The sequence below is a fragment of the Odontesthes bonariensis genome, chromosome 11, assembly GCF_027942865.1.
Source record: "Odontesthes bonariensis isolate fOdoBon6 chromosome 11, fOdoBon6.hap1, whole genome shotgun sequence".
In the NCBI taxonomy this organism is placed as follows: domain Eukaryota; kingdom Metazoa; phylum Chordata; class Actinopteri; order Atheriniformes; family Atherinopsidae; genus Odontesthes; species Odontesthes bonariensis.
This window is the reverse complement of record NC_134516.1, coordinates 23,771,976-23,786,923: the sequence shown is the minus strand read 5'-3', so window position 1 is coordinate 23,786,923 and position 14,948 is coordinate 23,771,976. Positions and strand designations below refer to the sequence as shown.

Below are 14,948 nucleotides of genomic sequence, written 5' to 3'. Positions count from 1 at the left end.
AACTGAATCTCAAGCGTCACACTGACGTCTGTGACGCTGAAATAGTGACGTGGCACCGTACAGAGAATGCATTTTAGTCATTAACATCATGCCTTCTTCCTCTTCAAGAGAACAATGTGACGTGTTAAAGGAAACGCTTGAGAATGCGAGGCGCCCCTATGGGCTATATTCAAGGATATGAAAACACAACTTATTTGGAGGACTTCTTGTTTCTGCCACATGCCTGCATTTAAAAAAAAAAAATATGTGTCCTTGTTTCATCAGATGAGGAAACTGGTCTGGAGATCCAGCAGGTCAGTCGTCCTCCAGGGTGTAACATGGAGCGGCGCCGGAGTCGGGCCGTCCTCTACCAGCTGTCTGGACACCTTCAGAAACAGGACAAGAGCAAGCTGAAGATCAATAATGTGAGACATTTTGTTTTTGGGGGGGGGTTCAAAAAGGGGGATCTCTGACCTTTACCCAAGATTCAGATTCACCTGAACACAACGATATGAAAATACACTGACAGACATTAACAACGTTTGCTGAGCACATTCCTGCTCCTGAGACAATTAACCATTTTCTTTGGTTTAACAACAACATAATGGTCATTTGTCCAGTGCCACTGTTGGGGTGACTCTATGCACTGGAAAAAATTTACGTCTTACCAAGTATATTTGTCTCATTTCTAGTCAAAATATCTCATTACGCTTAATATAAAACACAACTGCCTAACAAGTACCATTTCAGCCCGATATAGGGACTTGTTTGAAGACAATATATCTTGAATATCTTGTTAAATGAAAAAGTCTTGAAAATAAATTGTTTTGAGTCACATATCATATGAAACAAGCTTTTTTTTTACATTTGAAGAGGTTTTTAAGCTAATTTCAAGATCACTTTTATCTCAAAAAGTCCTAAATATCACATCTTATTTCAAGAAATCTTGACAAGCCGATTTTCACTACTTCCATTGGCAGATTCATTTTGCTTATTTCAAGCAAAAACGTCTTGTATTTGCTGTTTTTTCACTTATGGGCATTTTTTCCAGCGTGAACTGTGATTTGAATGGCAACCCATGTTAAAGTAAAATTGTCACTAGCTACTCTCTCTTTCAAACTGATTGCACTCCACCACCTGTGGAACCATGAATGACACTACACAGCACTGATGTTTATGGTGGTTGGTGCAGATCCTGTCGGGATAAGTTCCCTCCAAATGAATTAGGCAAATGTCATAATCATAATATGGTTGACTTTTTTCTTAATGCTCCTGTGTTTCAAGAGTGTTCTTGGAGCCAACGCTAACCCGGTCCCAGAGTATAAGGTAGCTGACGTCCAAAAGTCCCGTTTCATCCTCCTTCACTATGGTGCGTTCAAGGCCGGCTGGGATTGGCTGATCTTGTTGGCCACCTTTTACGTAGCCATCACTGTTCCCTACAACGTCTGCTTCACTGGTGTGGAGATACGAGAAGATGGCGTCTCGGCGGCTCGAAACCCTCCAAGCGTCAGTGATATATTGGTGGAGATACTTTTTATCATCGGTGAGGCCACGTTGACATGTTTCCAATACAGTATGTCTGTTTATCAAGCTTAACTGCTCAGGCTGAGCCCATCAATCACAGACACTCCTGTGTTTTTTTTCCTCTTTAAAAACCAAGTGCTTTAACTCACAACTGTTCATATGTTCTCTGCTTGCCATAGATATGTTGCAAGTTTAAGAAGCAACATAGTCTCCACATTCCAATCAAGTCGGCTTATAAAACCCATCACTCTTTCTGAGTTAATTGGCTCCCTAAGCTGCACTGCATTTCACATTTCCCTTCAACTGAAGCTTAACAATCACCACTTCTCCGCTATCTGTACTGGCTCCCTCCTTTTGCAACCAAGACCTCTAATCTCGTTCACGTACATTAAGGAAGGCCTGTTAAAGGGAATGTACCTCGAGCATTGATATTACTATCACAGGGCTGGTGTGTCCGAAGGTTAGACTAACTTTGCACTCAGTGACCTGTTTAACACAAACAGGAGCAATATAAGCCACGATAGTAGGAAAAAACCCCCAAAAAACCACATCTGGGACATCTTAAAGGATCCATATTATGAGCGAGCTTTTTTCCCTATAAATCCAAGAGTAACTTATTTATACAAGTGCTCTTATGATGGTGAAATTGTTATTATGCTCAGTAGGAGAGATCATTTAAAGTGTAGCAAAGCAGCCCGCCTGTTATAAAAGACCCACCTTAGTAAAGTTTAGTTTGAAAAAAGAAACATATTAAAAAAAAGGACAGGTTTTCCATAAAATTTACCTTGTAATAATACTGAGTGTAATTTGTCACATCCATCACCTCTCCCCTTCACAAGCTGTCCTTGAACGGCAGCATAGTTTATACAACGCACAATATATCCGTAGCCATTGAAAAGACTCATCTTTCCTCCCCACAGCAATAGCTACCCATAATCACTATTTGTTCTTTTTAGTCTTTTCCCTCTTTTTAAAAAAAGCAGATGCAACATTTCCCCAATTAATTACTGTGCAGAAACAATACAGTTTCCCACTGGGAATAAACAAAGTGTTATTTCTTGCAATTCTGTTCAAAAAGACTTTCATCAAAGGGGTGTTTGACTGTCCATGTGACTGGCTTATTTCCCTGTACGATTGTACTGACCAGATCAAGCTCACATCCCATCTGCAATAAACCGCAGGCCTGGATGAATGCAGTTTCTTGCTGTTCTTGTACTGGGTTCAAATCTGGGTCAAATTTGGACTGAAACTTCAAAAAATTTAACTTTTTAAAAGGAAAAAGACTGAGACTGAGCTGGATATCTATTGTTGCTGCTTTCTGTTATCATATTTTGTTCATTTATTTAGTCATTCATTTATTTATTTGTAATTTTGTCACCTTCTTAGCCACCTTGTCTCCAGTTTTCACTCTGTTTAAAGCCGACTGGCAGCTGTCACCTCATCATATTTCATATTATTCGGTCCTCTAACTCTTTCAAAAAAAAATCCAAATACCTCCACTGCCACAGAACCTGGTCAAGGAGGAAGGACACACAGGAGACGTAAACTCAATGTTATTTAATACAGTCCAAGGTTGAAACAAGGAGGTAGGCAAGAGTATCCAAAAAGGGATGAAGCCACAGGCAAAACTCACGAGGAAAGCAGGGTCATTACTACTAGAGGCAAACACAAGAAGATGCAGCGGGAACGCTGGACACACAAGGGGCTCAGATGAAATGGTAGGGAGGGGGAATATGTACACAGACAGGGGGAAGAAAGTGAGACACAGGTAGAAACACATTAGGCTGGGACAGGTGCTGATTACACCAGGGCAGGAAGGGAAAATGCCTGAAACGAGACAAGTAACTTGTCCCATCAAGGCTGGATATGACATTAACTTAGCAAAATGGCCAAGAAGGTAGCCAAAATAGTCAAAATCCATTTGTCGTGTTTGTCAATCAATCAATAGATCAATCAATCTTTATTTATATAGTGCATTTCATACCACAGGCAACTCAATGTGCTTTACATAAAGACATAAAAAATACAACACAGAAATACAGGCAGATAAAAACATTAATTTTAGCTAACAGTAAGATTTGTATAACTATAACAGGTAATTTGGGTAAACCAACAAAAGCTAACAAACATGGATAAACTTTCCTCTAAGAGGAAGCATTTAAAAAATATAGCTAATAACAGAACGGTTGGTATAATGAATGATAACAGATCTTTAATATATGAATATGTCATTCTAGATATCGTGCTGAACTTTCGAACGACCTACGTGAGCACATCCGGTCAGGTTGTCTACGACGCCCGCTCCATATGCATCCACTATGTCACCTCCTGGCTGTTTGTGGATCTGATTGCCGCGTTGCCCTTCGATCTGCTGTATGCCTTCAACATCAGCGTGGTGAGTCTGACACACGCCGCACATGCGATGCGTAGCAGAGTTAACTGGCATCTCTTGTTTGAGTGTGTGTATAGATGGGGCTGCTTCTTTTAACAGACATTCTTTTATCAGCATCACTCTCCTGCTGTTTGACTCTCCACAGACGTTGTCTTAAGATGAAATACATCACAAATGGGCTGAAGGCGACATGTTGCTGCACATTTTTATTGGTATTCAGCTCTTTCTGAACACGCTATTCACTGTAGGAGCTCCAAGGGAGGAAAACTGACCTCAACAAGTGACTCATTATTAGCAAACTAGTGATTAAGTTGATAAATGAACAGGCTGAGGACAAATTACAGTTTGAGACCAGCAGATTAGCCAGCTGATGTTGAGTGCAAAGCCTGCCAGCTGTTGATACAGATGAGCATCATCAGATCTTCAGAAAGCTCTGCGACCTGAAATAATGAATAAATAAATAGAAAAAAGAATGATTGAATAAATGAAGAAGTAAATAAGTAAATTAAAAAACTGGGCAACACTGTGAAATACAGCATAGCAAATTTGAGACATATTCGCAATTCCCTAACTGTTGATGCTGCAAAGACCTATGTAAATGCCATGATAATGTCTCATTTACACTACTGTATGTCAAGCTGGTCTCAGGCTACCAAGACTGCCATGAAATCAATTGCATCACTTTACAAACAAGCTCTTAAAGTTTTGGACAGACGTCCCTCTCAATTTCACCACTGTGTCATACTGGACAAGTATAACTTGCTCAGCTTTGACAACCTCATCCTATATTCTGATATACGCCTCATGCACAAAATTATCCACAATACCGCTCCACCACCTCTGAAAACCTTCATCCATCCTTGCTCTGAACGCACAAGCAGAGCAACTAGATCTACCAGCAGGGGAAACTGTAGCCTCCCAAGTCGGCGCACTGCATTTGCACAATCTGCCTTTTCTTTTAGAGCAACTAAGCAATGGAATACCCTTCCCACCCACATAAAAAACATTGCAAATTTCTATACCTTTTCACGTGAAGTGAAGCAATGGCTTTTATGTAATCAGTCTTGTCACCACTAATAGATTTGCACATGACTGTTTTGACATTTTGCTGAGCATTTGCATATGATAATCTTTTTATGTTGTGTGTGTGTGTGTGTGTGTGTGTGTGTGTGTGTGTGTGTGGTCTTTGCCTGAGTGACTGCTTCTATTTTATTGTATTTTATGTTTCTAACCTGCCCAGGGACTGCAGATGGAAATTAGCTGCTAAGCTACAATCTGGTGCAGGTCATCTTTTTACTTTTGTCATTAATGTACTTTGCACATGGTCCCTGACTAAATAAACCAAATAAATAAAAAATAAAAAATAAAAAAAAATAGATAGATGTATGGTAAGAGGAAAGTGGGATTTTGCAGAAACTGTACCACACACGTGACACGTTTCTTCCAATGATTTTGAAATACCAAAAAAAGTGAGAAAGAAAGAAAGTGAAAACCTGTAAATGTGAATAACTTTAAAGCTTCTATGTTTTTATGCTTTATTCATTAATCTTCTACAATCTGACAGGAATTGTGGTAGAAAAAACGGTGTATTACTGTAGATTTTTGAGGTTTTAAAGTCCAGCTGTACTGATTTCTAACTTTCTTTTTTGAAGGGTAATTAAACATTTCTGTGTTGTCTTATTCTACCAAAATTGATATTTGTTGGATACATGATATTTCTTAAATACACTTAAGCAAGCCAAGTGATGACATTCAGCAAACCCTGACATCATTGAAAGAAACTTACAAGAGAAGAACACGTACGGGGGCAGGAAGGGGCTTCTTGGCTTGCCAAAAGTTACTTAATAGGGCTGGGCGAGTTAACACGTTATTGTCGCGTTAACTCGTTAATTATTTAATGCCGATAAATATTTTATCGCGCATTAACGCAGGTTTTATTTTTTATTGTATTATTGTAAAAGTCTGTCGCTCACAGGCTTTTATTTTGTAAGAGTCTGTTGCTCACAGGCTTTTATTTTGTAAAAGTCTGTTGCGGTCTGCTGCGGAACCGGAAAGAAAGTAATCGGCGGATCCACCAAACATGGAGAAGGGTACGGAACTTTTACTCGGCCATTTTCATTTTAAAGTTCTTCCAGACGGCGGAGTCGACAGAACCAAAGTCATCTGTAAACACTGCCAAGTTGAAATGTCTTCTCAGCGTAGTAGCTCCAGTCTAAAATATCACTTAAAGGCAAAACACACAACTGATAGCAGCAAGTCATTCAAGGAAACAGACAGTGGAGCGAGGCTTCTACATAAAAACTACAGAAAGATGCTGATGTTAAAAGTGTGTTTGCACAACAAATGTTATGGCTCTTTCATTCATATGGCAGCACATTCAAAATAAAACTAAATGCTAAAAGCTATACACTACTTTTGGATTCATTTTTGGATTTTGCGTACAAATGCGATTAATCAGGGAAATCATGTGATTAATTAGATTAAAAATGTTAATTGTTGCCCAGCCCTATTACTTAAACATGTAGTTTGGGGAAGTTGGAGATCGAACGGAAAGACATCAACTCTACCTCCTGAGCTACACTCTCCTGAGCTCATTTATAACTCTTGCTGATTTCTAAGCCTGATTACAAGTACTGTAGCTGTGTTATTATACACATAAGTTATTCAATTGTCTTTACATGCATAAATATGGTTCATTAAGCAAGGTTTAGTGTCTTGCCCGAGTGCACTTTGACACGGTGGACACACCAGGGACTGAAGCGGTTGGAAGATGACCACTATACCAGCTGAGCCACATCAGCTGCAATGTGAAACTGAGCTACTTCAATTAACAGACCGTGTGCTGGCACAGAAACACGCCTGGAACAGCTGAAAAGTGTTTCCATAAGGGAAGACTCTGATGACGCCACCAGGATCGGACAACTGTTTTGTGATTTTCACCGGATAGCTTCGCAGCTTGAACTAAAATCTATCAATCAGTCTTTAATCATGCGAGATGTTAATCACGTGTTGCAAGCTTCAGGAGGCGCGTCTTATTTTTCTGCTTTGTGGGCTCAGCTCCTCGGTAGCAATAGCTCATTATAAAGATTGCTGATAAAAAAAAAAGAAAAAAAAAGGTGTCAGTATGCATGGGTAGGGATTCTAATTGCCAAACTGCCTTTACTTCAGACGTGAAACTTTTACAGATTTGACCTGGACCTTATGAATTCAAGTCACAGTATGTAGTCGGTTCTACCTGCCCAAGGTTAACTAATCCCATCCTAATGAGCGATGCTCCTTACATTTTCATGCCAGAAGGGATAACTCTGTACTCTCTTCACTCCTAGAACTTTGGGGTCCACCTTTTGAAGACGGTGCGCCTCCTACGTCTCCTGCGCCTCCTGCAAAAACTGGACCGTTACTCCCAGTACAGCGCCGTGGTCCTCACACTGCTCATGTCTACGTTCGCGCTGCTGGCCCACTGGATGGCCTGTGTCTGGTACTTCATTGGGCGCAGTGAGATTGAAAGCAATAACCCTGCATACTGGGATATAGGTTTGTCTTTCAGTCTAAATGTCTAAATAGATTCATTTGAAAGGAAAAGCAGAGGCAGGATTGGTAAATGCCTCTTTAACCACTCATGCAACGTGTTCTTTGTCACCTATTTGATGCGCAATGCACGTCAAATAAAACCTGTGCTTTTTTTACACAATACGTGTAAATACAACTCATCTAAAGATTTTTTATATACATGCTGCATTAAGAATAGCAAAAGTGAATCATACTGGTTTGAAAACATGGATAATCTGCGCTCAAAGGAAAAGAATAGTTAACATAAAGTCAAGTAAAGTGGGTAAGATTTGATGTCCAAAAATGCTAATTTGTAGAGGATTTTCAGACTTGATTCAAAAGTAAAAAATAATACTTTGGTGCTTGACGAGTGTCAGCTGTCATGTCCATAGGCTGTTTTATACTGCCTGCAGAAACAGAGACAGAAAGTAAGACTAATTATTGCATTTTAACTGCTCCACAGAAAAGTGTGAAGACATGCCTTTATGTGTGATGTGTGTGCTTCTTCTTTTATTCTAATTATGGTGATCTGTGTGTCCCCCCTCACTGCTGTGCTCACCAGTGCCAAACAACAACAATACTGCGAGATGCATGTGGTGCACAAAAATGGGCATAAAGGTTGAAAATGGTTGGAAAAGGTTGAAAATGGACAGAAAAGGTCTCCACAGCTATATGGTTGCATATGGATGTGACCTTACACACGAGGTGGCTGTGGCGCAGGTGGAAGAAAGCGGGTGGCCATTAATCGTAGGGTTAGTAATTGAGCAAGAACAAACTGCTTCCGATGACTGGGGCAGTGCGCCGTTGTTTTTTTTTGAATGACAGCGTGAGAGTGGCTTTTAAGATATCTTTCATACTCGAAATGCCTTGTATAAATGTTGCTGATTTGCAGCTAAGACTAGAAACAGTGACATTATCGGTGAGTGTTTGAAAGAAATGAGGACAAATGGGTTTCAGAGAAGATGGAGGTATCTTGAAGACTACAGTAAAACCAGAGTTACTGATGACCAATCGAGTGCTGCTGGAACACCTGAGCCACTATGTGGCTGGGATGTGAGTCAAAGCACAGCTTTTTCAAACGTTCGGCTTCTGTAGTGAACTTCAGAAATCTCTGCAAGTTGCCTACGAACTATCTCGGGGTGGAGCAGATGGCATCTCTTTCTAAGTGGAATCCACTTTTCTGGACCTATTCAGGATCCTACTGTTATCAAATCCTTAAAAGGATGTGCTATTCCAATATATATGTTTGTGTATATATATTTATGTATATATATATATATATTAGGGCTGGGCAAGTTATTATTAACATTTTTAGCAACTCGTTATTATCGCGTTAACTCATTAATTATTTAACGCCGACAAATATTTTATCGCGCGTTGGCGCAGGTTTTATTATTCATTTTATTATTGTTAAAGTCTGTTGCTCACAGGCTTTTATTTTATTCAATGTTGGGATTGTGGCTCAGGATTTTATGGGGAGTTTTTTTTAAATTTTTCACAAGGAACAGGATAACATTAATGCCCTGGCAGTGGAAATGAGCTTTAATTTTGTATTTGGTTTGATAACATTGTTTAAGTTGAGATTTACATTAAACATTTTATTTAACTGCTAACTACATAAAAAATGCTGATGTTAAAAGTGTGTTTGCACAACAAATGTTATGGCACTTTCATTTAAATGGCAGCACATTTAAAATAAAACTAAATGCTAAAAGCTATACACTACTTTTGAATTAATTTTTGGATTTTGCGTACAAATGCGATTAATCGTGATTAATCAGGGAAATCATGTGATTAATTAGATTAAAAAGCCCTAATATATATATAAATATATTGTATATAGCATTGAGTCACAGTGACGTCTCTTTCCATAGTGGAATTAAGTGGGTGACCAAAAAAACTCGCAAGTTTGATTTGTTTTGCTTTTTTCGTAGGGAACTGTCAATTTAACGTTATGTAACATCAATCCATGCAAGTTAAAACATGCAAGTGCTCAACATGCATATTTTTCTAAGCCTGACAATGGGCTTTTAACTCCCAACCCTAACCACGCGAGAGTGGCTGCAAAGTGGAGCAGTGGAAGAACTGTTGAAAACATTGTGTCAGGTGGCTCTCATTCCTTCGGTCTCTTCAATGACAGGTAGCATAGAGTAGGCTAAAGGTCAGATAATTATGGGGCATTGATGTCATACAACATGCATTAATAGTGAAGTGGCTTATACACTCAGTAGTGTGAAGTGGATGAGTAAAAAACTCTGATAGTCACACGTGTCTGCGGTAGGTTGTTGTATTGTTTTGAATGTATTTGTGACTCTGTTTACATGAGGATCTTTCAGCAGATGAAGTAGCTCACGAGGCTCATGCAGCATAGCTGATGGATGCTAAAAGGCTTGTTGGTCACACAAGTCAATTTAAAAAAAAAAGTCTGATAAAATGTAAACTTTATTATGTCACTGCACTTAAAAATGCAGTTTAAAATGTAAATAAAACTAGATGGCGTTGATTTGCAAATCTCATAAACCAATATGTTGTTGACAATAGAACATGGAAAACATATCGAATGATGAGTGTGAGAGATTTGACTGTTTCGTGAGAAATACTGGCTCACCTTGAAATTGATGGCTACAACAAAAAGGTTGGGATGGGGATGACAACAAAATGTTGGAACAGCAAGTGGCGCTAAAAAGAAAGAGCTGGAGCAGCATGTTGCAATCAGTTAGGTTAATTGGCAACAGGCCAGTAACATGACTGGGTATAAAAAGAGCCAACATGGTCAAACTTATTAAAAACTATCTCTGGAACGTTGTGGAGGAATTTCACAAAGATGTCCTTCAACATAAAATTGCAAAGACTTTTAAAGTTCCATCATTTATAGTGGATGATATCATCCAAAGATTCAGACAATCTGGATACATCTCTGTGTAGAAAGGTCACAAGGTACAGAATTCTTATTATTTTCTGTGATCTTGGGGTCAGGAACACCTTTGTGAACAGTGTACACAGGTTACCATGACAACCACAAATGCAGGTTAAAGCTCTATCATGAAAAGAAGTCTTATGTGAACATGATCTGCAAAGAGGACTGGCTTCTCTGGGCTGAAGCCCATTTAAAATGGAAAGAGGCAAAGTGGAAAACTGTTCTGTGGTCAGATGAATCGAACATTTAAGTTCTTTATGACGGTGCATTAGAGCCTATTGAACTGGTAACTAGAGCAAAGGCACCATCTGGAAAGACATCAATGCTGAAAGGTATTTGCAGGTTTTAAAGCAACAGATGCTTCCATCCAGATTATGTATTTTTCACTAACACCTGGTGCATCATGGAAAGGAAAATATGATAAGAATTTGCTGTTAAGCAGCTAGAAACTCATATCAGACAACAATGGGACACCATTCCTCTCCTAAAGGTCCAGCAGCTGGTCTCCTCAGTAAAAATGTCTCACTTTCAACATTAATTAGGTTTTCTATGTTTTATTTGTGAATAAATCGTTTATTTATGAGATCTGCAAATCACTGCATTTTTTTGTTTTAACTTACATTTTACACAGCAATCCAACTTTTTTTCGGAATCGAGGCAGTAGATTAAATCAGGATACTATATAAAGTTGGTGTGGATGATATGTAAGGTTAAGAGTTGATGGAGCTGATACTATCTGTCCATCGGTGTTGATGTTGGCACATTACCAAGACTTACAATCTTTTATAGAGTTGAAAAAACATGTAGATCTTTCAAATTACTATGAGAAGTTTGAAGTGGGAAGTCTGAAATATGTTCCCGCAGATAAACAGTCCTAAAAGACCTAACATGGCCTCAAATATTGTTCACACCATTGTAATACCAGTCGACTTAAACATCCCATGTGTAATATTTGAGGTGATGTACGGTACTCAAAGAAATGTCCAGAACTCTTCAGATTGACAGTCCAAAATCTAAATGAAGATCTCTCTGTCATAAGAAAAGAAACGTAGCCGGGGACGCACCGATTGGGGAAAATATGGGGTGAAACCACCTACATATGTTAGAAATATTCTTTGGCTTTTTAGCCAATACTTATAGTTTTTGCCATTTATTTTCTTACTTTAACATCAGTGAAACAATAAAATATGCATCATGATTAAAAAATAATGCAACAGATAGTATTTCAGCCCTTCATTGTGCTATCTTTGAATGAGCACAGTTACTTCCATACAAATTGATGTGAAGTATGCATGGACTTGATCTTTTATTCTAAGCCATGCCAGCACAAAGGCTGCAACCCTTTTAAATCTACAGGTAGCCAAAAAATTGTAGTGGTCAAAACATTTCACTTTGTATTCCTCTCCCAAAAAAAGGTTGATAAGATCTGACATGAAAAAGCTTCCCTTCTTGAGGCAAACCTTTTTGCCGTGATGAAAAACATGATTTTCCAGCTCGAAGAAATGGACTCATCTTTGTGAATGGACAAAAGATTTGCTCCATGCATAAATACAAATGTAGGCTGACAGAGTGTCTTGCTGCACTCCTTCCAAATACACACACACACCGATGCTGAAGTGATTACTTTGCCATATCCGCTAATGCCGTTTTCTAGTAAAGGTCACCTAACAAACTTGGATTTATTCTCATTAAACCGGCAGACTCTTTAGGACTGTCTTTGTTCCTTGTTCCCCCACCAGGCTGGCTCCACGAACTGGCTAAACGCTTAGGAACTCCATACTTTCTGACGCCACTGACCTCCCTGCTGGGAGTTTCTGATTCGCCTCAAGGTGCCGTGACAGCAGGGTTGGCCAATTACAGCCAGTGGAACAGCTCAGGGCTGGACCCGCTGAATGGGACGGGTTTGATGGGCCTGGGTCAATGGAACAGCAGCAGGACAAGAGCGAGGACCCCGGACGGCCCGGGGATGGCACTGAGCGGAGGGCCGTCTGTCAGAAGCTCCTATGTGACGTCGCTGTACTTCGCTCTGAGCAGTCTGACCAGCGTCGGCTTTGGCAACGTTTCGGCCAACACAGATTCTGAGAAGATCTTCTCCATTTGCACCATGCTGATCGGAGGTGGGCAAAACCGCAACATCACACCAGTCGTACTTTTGTTTTCAGCAGAAATCAAAATCAAATCAAATCAAATTTATTAATATAGCACATTTCATGTACAAACAATTCAAAGTGCTTTACATAAAATAAAAGAATTGCAGCAGGGAGTGTAAGAAGCATAAAAATACATAAAAGAATATAAAGAGAAACAAATGAAATAATTTAAATGAATTTAAAAACAAGCAACAGTCTAGATAAGTTAAAAGATATTTCATGCATAGACACATGAGAACAGAAATGTCTTTAACCTGGATTTAAAAATGTCTACATTTGGAAACACAAACAGCATTACATTATACATGTATGTCTTTAGGAAAACTTTTCGGGCTCATGAGCATTATCCTAAGCTAATCAAATGTTGCCTAGTTAGACATAAAAAATTTAAAAAACACCTTGGCCATTGCAAGTCATGAGTTTTGACATTGTTAGAACCTGTATTGGCAATCCAATTTTTCTGTAACATCTAACAAATTCATACAGCTCCTGAGCTGAAGATTCTCTCATCAAGACCTCCTCCCTGTCCCCGTTTCTGTCTCCACTGTAGCATTAATGCATGCTGTTGTATTTGGCAACGTGACCGCCATCATCCAGAGGATGTACTCACGCCGTTCCCTCTATCACACCCGCACCAAAGACCTAAAGGACTTCATTCGTGTGCACCGGCTACCCAAGGCTCTGGAACAGCGCATGATGGAGTGTTTTCAGACAAACTGGTCTGTCAACAACGGAATCGACGTCAGCGAGGTAGGAGGAACTGACTGCAGCTGACTCTAATTTACTACCCAGAGCTTTAGGACTTTAGGCCCTATATCTCTATAGCAACAGCACATTTATAGCCATCTTTGAGCTTTTGAGCTTTGAGCTGAAAATTAGCATAATTCTAGAAATCTGCATGGTACATATAACTTTATGATTTTGACCGACCTTGTCACTTTCAATGGGATGAAGTACAAATCTGGCAACTTATCCTCCAAGTAGTTTGAAGAAACATCTCTGAGAAGGCTTGCGTTTTGTTTTGGGTCCCATCACGCTGGAGCAGATCTTTTAATTTAATGGATTAATGGCTTCACAGACATTGAATTCACTCATGGTTGTGTTTTATCAGGGCTTCATCTACATAATCCTATTTAAAGAGATAACACGATGGTAGACAGACGCTAATACCTTGAAGTAATAACCTTCATCTTTCCTTCGCAAAGCTTCTCTTTGACTTGCTGTAGTCATTCCCTGGAACCTTTTACATTTGCTGTAAATGTGCAAATGTGCATTTTAAACCTTTAAAAACTCTTGACTGGATATGCATGTATGAGCCGATTGTGACCATGTGGGATGGCGGAAGGTTTTAATGGGCCTGTTACCTTCACCTTCCCACACAGCCACATTCAGATAATAGAACAGGAGAGAAAGAAGTTTCCATAGTTACAACAAAAACACAAACATAGACTTTCCCACAGGTAACAGGTTTTCCAATGCATTCCTTTCCAGCTGCTGAGGGACTTCCCAGATGAGCTGAGAGCTGACATAGCAATGCAGCTGAATAAAGAGCTGCTGCAGCTGCCGCTGTTTGAATCAGCCAGCAGGGGGTGTCTGCGTTCCCTCTCCCTAATCATCAAGACCTCCTTTTGCGCTCCAGGAGAGTTCCTCATCCGCCAGGGTGACGCACTTCAGGCGATCTACTTTGTATGCTCGGGCTCGATGGAGGTGCTTAAGGACAACACTGTGCTGGCCATTCTAGGTAAACAAAAAAGTGCTCACATGACTATCTTTTAAATGCAGTTATAACCCATTAGTCGTCAAATACTGGTTCAGTCTCAATAAAACATAAGCACAAACAAGGCCAAAACCACTGGGGCTCAGCACCATGGACAGTACCCATATTTGAATTCTATGATAGAGCTATGTCCTGCTTTTGAGTGACTTGACTGTAACCAGTACTGTAAGTTCCTGAGCGCCTCAGTTCCCATGCTCCCAAGGGAAGTAAGTCACCTTATAGGCCTGTGTTTTAAGTGAGTCATTTCTCTACCTGAATCTTGAAGGTTTTCTCTGTTGCAGACCAAAGACGCCCTCCTAGATTCCGGCAGCAAAGTGCCTCAAAAACAGACGCCACTGACTAAGTCCAGTAAGAGTTTGGCTTCTCTATAAATCCAGCCCCTACTAAAAGAAGACAGATGGTCCAAATGTGCCAGGAGCGATCCAGCTTAAGCTGATATGTACATCCATGTACAACCCCTGAAACTAATGGTTTGGATTGTGGATGCACATTTTCAGGCTTCACAACATTGACAGCAGAATTTATCTACACCAGCTGTTAGATAGATACATGGGGACAAATATGGCAGCTCCAGGCTTTACAAAGGAATATGGGATTTCATGGGACTACAAAGTAATCCCAAAGTGTTCTACAATCTGGAAAAGCAGGACAGTCCATATG

At 39.8% G+C, this 14,948-nt stretch overlaps 1 protein-coding gene across 1 annotated transcript in view; it reads left to right on the top strand.

Moving 5' to 3' along the window:
* The window catches only part of LOC142391861 (voltage-gated delayed rectifier potassium channel KCNH8-like), a 50,611-nt gene that overhangs the window by 23,355 nt on the left and 12,308 nt on the right, over positions 1-14,948 (top strand). Inside the window, exons 4-10 of the mRNA XM_075478036.1 lie at positions 265-404; positions 1,264-1,522; positions 3,741-3,898; positions 7,222-7,429; positions 12,101-12,478; positions 13,062-13,261; positions 14,003-14,252. Of these exons, the coding sequence (XP_075334151.1) occupies positions 265-404; positions 1,264-1,522; positions 3,741-3,898; positions 7,222-7,429; positions 12,101-12,478; positions 13,062-13,261; positions 14,003-14,252 (1,593 nt within the window). The remainder of the gene's footprint in view (positions 1-264; positions 405-1,263; positions 1,523-3,740; positions 3,899-7,221; positions 7,430-12,100; positions 12,479-13,061; positions 13,262-14,002; positions 14,253-14,948) is intronic.